This window comes from Manis javanica, chromosome 4, assembly GCF_040802235.1.
Source record: "Manis javanica isolate MJ-LG chromosome 4, MJ_LKY, whole genome shotgun sequence".
Lineage (NCBI taxonomy): Eukaryota > Metazoa > Chordata > Mammalia > Pholidota > Manidae > Manis > Manis javanica.
In genome coordinates, this window is record NC_133159.1 from 162591336 (window position 1) to 162601125 (window position 9790).

Consider the following 9790-nt stretch of genomic DNA (forward strand, 5'->3'; position numbering starts at 1 on the left):
GCGAGGGTCACATGAGGCAATGAATGCTAAGTGCAGACCAGCACTCAGGAGCAGCAGGCAGCACACTGAATGTCAGTTATCAGGACCTCCCGGAATTCACCAATTGAAATTAAAAACTCCAAAAATTGATTTCATTGAACTCATAAGGGAAAATAAAGCTCTAGCCAGTTTTTTCCATGCCCAAAGCATATTTTTTAAACTTTTGAATGCTTTTAATGTTATTAAATTTCAAAAATTTTTTAAACGACAGAGAATTTTTTGAGCCTGTCTCATTTTTAGTGAAGTCAACTGAACCAATCATAATGCTTGTTACTAATTTTCTAACAACATAAAACACATTTACATATCTTTTGTCCTGCCCTAAATTAATACTACATTGCAGTAAAAATTCAAATTACTAGTTTGTATTCCTTTTCTAACATTTTCGAGACTGCACCATATTCTTCACTTCTACCAATCACTCTGCTCTGGAAGACAGCTCCCTGGAACAATGCTTCAATTGCAATTCTTCCAAGAATATGTGACCACAGGACAGTCATTTAACTTATCACTCCTAAAATGAGCAGATCGAACTAAATTCTATATAAACTGTTCCTATTCAATTTACACAGCTGTGAAAAACAGCCTTCTATGTACCTAAGAGCTTATTTAAGAACTTTGAATGATCAAATTATAGTACCTTTATTACAAGCATGACTTATATGAAATTTTGTAAAAATTTTGAAAAGAGAGACAAAACATTGCAAAAAATGAATACATCCTTAGAAACTTGTGGGACAGTATCAAATTGTCTAAATTTCATATTATAGGTGCTATATAAAGGAAAAGAAAATTTTATTTTTTTAGAAAAAGAATTCTTACTAAAAGCAGAAAAGATCCCAGATCTGACAAAAACATAAATTAAGATATTCAAGATGCTCAGCAAGCCCAAACAGAGCAAATTCAAAGAGTTTAGGCCTAATAAGGCCGAAATTCAAAATCAATAACAAACACTTAGGTCTGATAAGGCCTAAACATGTCCTAATGCTAAAAAACAAAGATAAGCTAAAACTTGAATGATCACAGAAGTCTTATAAACTACAATGGAGGCCACAGAATGTTCAATAATATCTTTGAAGTGAGAAAGGAAAGGAAATGCCAACCCAGAAGAGAATCATTTATCTAAGCAAAAGTTTTGTGGAATGAATACAAAAATAATAGAGAGAGAGAGAGAGAGTTAGATGATGGAAAGCTAAGAGAATCTGACCTCCATTAAGGGAAATGTAAAATATTAAACAAAAGAAAGCTAAAGGCTATATATTACTACCACATGAAATATTCAGAACTTCAGAGCTAACAAAATTACAAGGAGTAAAAAGGGACATTACATAATATTATGATTTCATTCATCAAATTCCAAATGTATACTCACCTGACAAAAGAGCTTCAAATTACACGAAGCAAAAATTGATACAACTGAAAAGAGAAGAGTCTGTAACTGGAACACCACCACCATAGACCAACACTACCAACCAACAGGTCCTAATGACATTCCAGTATGTAGCCTGGCCACAGAATGCACAGTCTCCTCAAGTGTGCATTATGACATACACTGTGAGATCACATACTGGGTCATAAAATAAATCTTAACAGGTGAAAAAATTTCAATTCATACAAAATGTTTTCTGATAAAAGGGTAATAAACTTAAAATCAGTAACAAAAACAGTTAAAAAAAACAGGACCTCAAGTGTGGAAATTAAATACACCTCGAGGCAACCCATGGGTCAATAAAGGCATTCCAAGGACAAAGAGAAAATAATATGGATGCGAACACAAGGGACCCAAGGAAGACCACACCAAAACGTGTACTAATTAAAATGGCAAAGATCAAGGATAAGGACAGACTATTAAAAGCAACCAGAGAGAGTAAACAGATCACACACAAAGGAAAACCCATCAGGCTATCATCAGCCTTCCCAGCAGAAACCTTACGGGCCAGAACAGAGTGGCATGATATATTTAATAAGAGAATTGACCTCCCACAAACCGTCTCTACAGTGTATTCTGGAGGGACTCCTATAGATGGAAGTGTTCCTAAGGTGAAATAGCTGTCACCAGAGGTAATAAAAATGTACAGAGAAAGAGTACAGAATGCGATACCCAATATATAAAGAGTGGAGGAGGAAGAAAAGGAGGGAAAAAAAAAAAAAAAGAACCTTTAGCTTGTGTGTGTAATAGCACACTAAGTGAGTTACATTAGACTCTTAGATAGTAAGGATGTTACCCTTGAACATTTGGTCACCACGAATCTAAAGCCTGCAATAGCAGTAAGTACATACCTATCCATAAGCACCCTAAATGTAAATGGTCTGAATGCACCTGCACAAACATGACTCAGAAATGACACGATCATATTCAAAATGGCCAGAATAAAATCCAAAATTTACTGCACATGCTAAAACAAACAACACACACATACACACGCCACTGGAGAATGTGACAAATTCTCAAGGAAAAGGAGGGACAGATGCCTATTTTGAGATGCCTCATGTTGTAATTATCACATAAAGACTTTATAGCTGTTATTATAACCATACTAATGTGGTAATGCTTAATACTCTTAAAAATTGGAAACACTAAACTTCTAGCAGAAAAATAAAAACTATAAAGAAAAGATCCACGTCGAGAAAATTAGAACTGAAAAATATAATTACCAAAAATGACAAAAGATATTGCATGGGCTCAACCACTGAACAGAGATGATAGAAGGGTGTGTAAACTTGAAGATAACAGAGCAGCAGAAATGATCTACACTGAAGAAAAGACAGGAAAAAACACTGGAAAAAATGAATACATCCTTAGAAACTTGTGGGACAGTATCAAATTGTCTAAATTTCACATTATAGGTGTTCTATAAAAGAAAAGAAAATATTATTTTTTAGATAAAACAATTCTCACTGAGAGCAGAAAAGATCTCAGCTTTGACAAAAACATAAATTTAGAGATTCAAGATGCTCAGCAAGCCCCAAACAGAGCAAATTCAAAGGGTTTAGGCCCAATAAGGCGTAAACTCAAAATCAGTAACAGTTAGGCCTGATAAGCCTAAACATGTCCTAATGCTAAAAAGCAAAGATAAACTGAAATTTGAATGATCACAGAATTCTCATAAAATACAGTGGAGGCCACAGAATGTTCAATAGTATCTTTAAAGTGAGGAAAGTAAAGAACTGCCAACCCAGAAGAGAATCCTTTATCTAAGCAAAAGTTTTGTGGAATGAATACAAAAATAATAGAGGGGGGCGGTGGTGAGAGAGAGAGAGAGAGAGAGAGACTTAGATGATGGAAAGCTAAGAGAATCTGACCTCCATTAAGGGAAATGTAAAATATTAAACAAAAGAAAGCTAAAGGCTATATATTACTACCACACGAAATATTCAGAACTTCAGAGCTAACAAAATTACAAGGAGTAAAAAGGGACATTACATAATATTATGATTTCATTCATCAAATTCCAAATGTATACTCACCTGACAAAAGAGCTTCAAATTACACGAAGCAAAAATTGATACAACTGAAAAGAGAAGAGTCTGTAACTGGAACACCACCACCATAGACCAACACTACCAACCAACAGGTCCTGATGACATTCCAGTATGTATCCTGGCCACTGAATGTACAGTCTCCTCAAGTGTGCATTATGACATACACTGTGAGATCATATACTGGGTCATAAAACTAATCTTACTTAACAAGTGAAAAGATTTCAATTCATACAAAATGTTTTCTGGTAAGAAGGTAATTAACTTAAAATCAGTAACAAAACCGTTAAAAAAAAAAAAAAACAGGACCTCAAGTGTGGAAATGAAATACACCTCGAGGTAACCCACGAGTCAATAAAGACATTTCAGGGGCAAAGAGAAAATAATATGAATCCGAACACAAGGGACCCAAGGAAGACCACACCAAAACATGTACTAATTAAAATGGCAAAGATCAAGGATAAGGACAGTCTATTAAAAGCAGCCAGAGAGAGTGGTTGCCCTACAGCAAGCTCCCGAGACCTCTCTGCACCTCTGTATCCTTATGTGTAAAATATGTAAATACTATCTGTACCTATTTCAGATGATTTTGAGTACTACATGAGGTACTACACATAACAGAAAGCATCAGAAAGGTATCTAACATGCAGGAAGCTCTTTAAAAGTGTTTGTGAGTCTCATTAGTACAACAGGTGGACTTTAGGTGCAAAAATAGAGTCTATCAAGGAATGATGTTTGATTTCACCACTTGAAATTTCAGTTCTTTGTACATAAACCTTCAAGGGCATCTTCCGGAAATGTTATGCTTTGCTGAATGTTTGCATTCAAAATGAGAGTATTCAAGAATAGCGGAGGAATTGCAATCCGGGCGCACAAGCTATGAGGATCCACAAGCCGATCCAAGGAGACGAAGGGAAGGTCAGCTTTTCCTAGGTTTTAGGAGGAGTTCCAGGGTGGTGGCGGTTTCTCCTTGGCTCGGAGCAGCGGGTTAAGGCGTTGCCGGTGCGGCAAGGAGGCGTCCCCGTCCTCCGCCTCCTCCGGAGGCAGGAGATAAAGTTCCTGTGTGAAACTTTATCAAAGTTTCCTCCCTTTGTCAAAATAATTCCCATCTTCCTTCTTCCTGCTGGTTGTGTAGACTTGCGGACTGCGACTCGAGGGCTCCGTGGGTGAGAGCTCCGACTTTCAGGGGTTCCCCGCTCCATCTGCAGCGAGGTTTCCCTTCTCTTATTTTCAACATCAACAGCAGACAAGGCCATTCTGTGGCCGTGAACGGATCAAGACAGACACAAGACCAGTCCGTAGTCACATCCGAATTCAGGCAAGAAAGAAAATGGCCCAAACAACAAAATCTACCAAACACTCACTCCCTGTATGCTGTCCAATGACAGCTTTGGCCTCGCGCGACCCCTCCCCTCCTTCTGAAGATTTATTCAGCTACCCAGTCACAGAATTACCTACCCCCAAGTGCCTGAGAGCCCCTGGTAGGGGAAGAGAAATATCTTTTCCCTTTTACCCTTCTAGGTTGTGGGAGGCTGGGGCTTCGTAACAAAAGACAGGTTAACAGGAGAAAGACAAACTGATTAGCGTTGTACATACTCAGGGATGAGTAACTCAGATATGTATATATGTATATATAGCCTTATACAAACAAAGAAACCAACCGACCCAGTAACTGTCCGGAGAAGTGACAAGACAAAGGAACAGGACTTTTGAGCTCCTAGGGTGGCGAACTGTGGGAGGGAAGACGTAAGAAGATGAGGACTAGTCAGTAAAGTTTGTTACGTAGAGTCCCCTGGTGCCAGTCTCTGGGCTCATAAGGGTTCTAGGGTTGCCAGTGATTGTTTAACTTCTGTGCCAACTTTTGCCCTGCTTTTAGGCAAATGGCGGGGAGGGAGGGCAGAGAGCTAGCTTTTCTCCTATCTGCTTCAGCTCAAAATAATCCTTAGGCCAAAGCGGCATTTTCCCGGGGGGTGGCAAAATCTGCGAGCCTTCACATCCAGAGAAAGGCCCCTCTTACTTAAACTCTCCCAACCCTCCCCCGCCCAACACAAGCCCGCATCCTGTATATAATGAGCCATTCCTGACCCCCTCTCACGGAGATGCCCCACGGTTCGCCATGGCGTCGGTCCTCTCATTTTGCAGCAAGAGAGAAACGCAACCCGTTTCTCTGTGGGCGTGTTCCCTGGAGGTCTTTGGTGTCGACAAGTTCTTAAGAGGGTCCTCGCTGTTGGGGCGCAAGATGGAATGAGTTTTATTCTGTTTAAAAAGCCAGACATTTACAGATAGGAGAACGGCTCAAAAAAAGGAAGAAGAAAAGGAAAGAAAGAAAGAGAGAGAGAGAGAGAGAGAGAGAGAGAGAGAGAGAGAGAGAGAGAGAGAAAGAGAGAGAAAGAAAAAGAGAAAGAGAGAGAAAGAAAAAGAGAAAGAGAGAAAGAAAGAAAGAGAGAAAGAAAGAAGAAAGAAAGAAAGAGAGAAAGAAAGAATAAAGAAAGAAAGAGAGAAAGAAAGAAGAAAGAAAACACTTAGGGAGAGGAAAGGGTTGCTGAGCTCATCTCTTTAAAAACACTTCTTCCAGGGCAAGGCAGGTTGGTAAAAGCAGAGAGGGACGGACGTATTTGTATCTGCGCCTGTGTATGTGTACATATATAGAACACACGGCGGTCAAATGATGTTAGGTGGTGAGCGTTCAGCCTAAAACTGTTTCAACGTCGCTCTATGTTTGAAAGAAAAGTCCCATAAAGCTGTTCGTGTCTATTCCCGCTCCAGGACTTCTCCAGGGAAACGAGGCTGAAGGAGCTTTGTGGCTAGGCGCGTTTCCGTTTCCAGGCGAGTGGGCGAGCACCGAAGGCGGGAAGGGCGGGGCATGCAAATTTGAAGTGGCTAGTTCGTCTGGGAACTATGGGACCAAAAAACCCCAAAAGCGTGAAACCCCAAATAAGAGAAACAGTCCTACAGGTTGTGGGGCTGTAATAGGCTTTCAAGTCTAGGGAAGAGGGTGTGCCTTTGGCTGCTGGCGAGATTTCTCACCGTGAGCTTAAAGAGGTGTGAGAGGCAGGGTGCGGCCTGGAAAGAGCAGCTGCGGTTATCGCTTCTCGGCCTTTTGGCTAAGATCAAGTGTAGTATCTGTTCTTATCAGTTTAATATCTGATACGTCCTCTATCCGAGGACAATATATTAAATGGATTTTTGGAGCAGGGAGATGGAATAGGAGCTTGCTCCGTCCACTCCACGCATCGACCTGGTATTGCAGTGCTTCCGGGAACGGTGCACCTCCCTGTCCGGGAGATTAAGCGATTTTGTCAAAATATAGTTTGAAGCGGTGAGCTGTCAGGTCTCCTGGTTGGCTTAGCGGTGGATTGTGACGGCGAGGTTTCAGTGCTTGGTTTCTGCAGTTGTCTTCACTGACGGGATGCGGCCACCGGAGCCTTTCAAGTGTTCGTGTGTCCTACATCTTCGCCGTCTAATCAAGTAGAGAGGTGCGAACGCCCAGGGCTCTGGTAGTGCAGCCTTATGCATGCATACACTCCCAGGGTCCCGTAAAAGCAGTCCCCACCAGACGCCTCTGCGCGCCGGGAGCCCTTTCCCTGGTGTGCCCAGCTTGCCGCGCAAAGACCGGACAGGAGGGTCGGCTGCGGTGGACTGCGAAGGATCAGCTGGCTCGGTTGCAGCTCCCGGGCTTCTGCGAGTCCCTGAAAGCAAGAGCTTGGTTTTGTTCACGGCTCCTTCCCGCGCACGTTACTGCACGCTCCGCCACCGTTCAGTGAATGAGACCGGGTTTCCTAAACGCGCTCAGCCAGTGCCCGACACGTCGCGATTATGATGGCTCCTCAGCCAGCATCCCCCCACACCTCCACACCCACCCCGCCAATCTCTCCCGGCTCGGGACCTGGCTGCTCACGTGCGAGTTCTTCGCGCAGGCCGTCTTCCTGCCCCGTGGTCTAGGGCCCCTGCTGGTTTCGTCCCGACAGGGGGACCTCCTGGGTTTCCATCCATTGGAAACGAACATCGCCCTCCGCAGATCAGTAATTCGCCATGGCATTTCAGGTTCCTCAGCGTAATTCACTGTGGGTAAAATTGTAGCATTTCCAGAATATCTCGCCTGGCTTTAGCATATCTGCATATCAATAGGCGTTCAGAGGTGGAAAGAAGTATGGCTTTAGTGCATTTGCATCATTCCTCAGGAGGTGGAGAGAAGTTCCTCTCCATATCAATGGATAATCACCTGGGCAAGGAAAGCTTATCTGTACCCAAGAGGTGAGGGAGGGCAGGTTTTGCTGCTGCTGGAGCTTGAAAGAGAGTGGGCCCCGGACTGCAGTTTGTAAGAAATAAACGGATTTTAAACTTTATTTCTCCCTTTGCTTTCAGTTGTTAGAGGCATTTTGCCCCGGGATTTCCTCTCCCTGGACTTACATTCACTCACGCGGAGTTTGCTCAAGTCCACTGTGCCCAGATCCCAAGTGCCTGCAAATTGCGCCCAGCCCCGCGCTCTGCGGAGGCCCTCCGGGTGCCCTTGTTGACCTCACCGTTGTGCGGTGCTGTCGTGAAGCCGGCCACCCTCTCTCGCTGCAAGGGAGCCTTGAATGTCGGGGCATCAGGGACAAGTGACTGCAAGAGCACGGCGGGAGTTCTCAGGCAGTGCCCCTTTCCCCAGCCTAGCCAATCAACCCCGCGTGGCATCAAAATTGGGATGGCTTCTTTTGGGAGGGAGGTGGGGACAGGGAGAGGGGTCGATCTTACAGGTGAAAATGGCAACTCAGCATGGCATAGTTTTGATCTGCAGTGCTCTAATCATGGGCAAGGTTGAGCATCGTCTCCTGTGTTTGGGCGCCTCTGTGTTTACTTTCCCTCTCCAAACTCCCCGTTCAGGGACTTCAGCCCTTTTCTTGCCGAGTTATTTATTGGTTGGCCTTTATCATAAGGGCTTGTATCTGCAATTTGCATATTAAGGGAGCCGGTCTTTAGATGGAATGTAAGGGGCGAGTGTCTTCTCCTTTCGGGTATCTGTCTTTTGCCTTTGCTTAAGATGATGATTCCATTTGCTCAAGGTTCCGTTGAAAGTTTTTTTTATATGATCGTAATCATCAATTTAAAAAAATAGCTTTCAGATTTTCAGTAAGGGTTAGAAAGGACTGCCCCCTGAGGGTATAAAATAATTCCCTACATTTTCCTCTAGGTCTTTTTCTTCTTCTTATTTAACATCTAAGAAACCTTTGAGACATTTGGTCTTTACGCTGGAGTACGGTGCAAATTGAGTGAATTTTTCCCTCACGAATTGGAGCGGCCCCCTTAGATCCTAAACTGTGCCACACGCACAGCACATTTTTGTAACATTCCTGGATTTTTCTTTAAAAAGCAGCACCATACACTGACCTAACCTACCTTCGGTTCTTTGAGTCCGCGGATTGACCCATTCCTCCCGCGCACATGACCCCAACCCCGAGAGGTGACTGTGATCCCATTCCTGCCCACTAGGCGTTCCCGGTCAAGGGTACGCGTGGTCACGTGCATGGGTAAGTATGCAGTCACGTGTATGGGTAATCCGGCTCGCCAGAACCGGATGCCGAATCCGGAAGTGAGCGGGCAGGGCACTACAGAGTGGACGGGGCCCTGGGACTGAACAGGGGGCCTAGTGATATACCTCCTGTCTTTTGACCCTGGGGAAATGGATTTGCCAAGGAGGACACAGCTGCAAGCCACAAGGGACTCTGGGACTCCTGCCATCACCACTAAGTTGCAACTTAACGAGCAGTCATTAATCACCTGCCACCTGTGACTCCACCCACCAGGGCCTGTGCTTGGTTCTGGGAGGAGAGATGGGCCAGACACCATTCCTCGCTGCCGGAGAGCATCCGGCCCAGGACCGGGACTAAGACACCCGCCCTAATGGCCGGAACACCAGGTCCCATCAGGAGGAGACCATGAGAGATGAACCCGCCGTGGTCCCGGATCCCACCTGGCCGTGACCCCCTTGACCCCCTTGAGGCCCCATTTGGCTCTGTCCCTATCGGGAGCATGTGATACACACCCAATAAATGAGAAAGTGAGGTGGAACACGAAGCTGGCGGAATCGGGAAGACCTTCCTGGCATGGAGAAGGCTGAATAGGACAAGTCAGAATTTAGATGGCGGGAGGGAGCGGACATGTTGACAAGAGGGGGGAACCTGGGCATGGAGTCTGAGGCAAGAGCCTGGGCAAAAAAATACAGAGGAGTAAAGCAAAGGGGGTGGGGAGGCAACCGGGAATCAAGAGACCGGGTTCGTGCCACGCACTG

At 44.2% G+C, this 9790-nt stretch overlaps 1 protein-coding gene and 1 non-coding gene across 2 annotated transcripts in view; both read left to right on the forward strand.

The window, feature by feature from the left end:
- Window positions 1–6603: 6603 nt before the first annotated feature.
- LOC140849368 (U2 spliceosomal RNA) lies at window positions 6604–6794 on the forward strand. Its single transcript, XR_012131104.1, has one exon. It is a non-coding gene; the product is annotated as a U2 spliceosomal RNA (small nuclear RNA).
- Window positions 6795–7283: 489 nt separating this feature from the next.
- LOC140848630 (serine/threonine-protein kinase TAO1-like) overlaps window positions 7284–9790 on the forward strand; it is a 48929-nt gene continuing 46422 nt past the window's right edge. Inside the window, exons 1-2 of the mRNA XM_073232899.1 lie at window positions 7284–7573; window positions 8992–9091. Coding sequence (XP_073089000.1) covers window positions 7284–7573; window positions 8992–9091 — 390 coding nt within the window. The remainder of the gene's footprint in view (window positions 7574–8991; window positions 9092–9790) is intronic.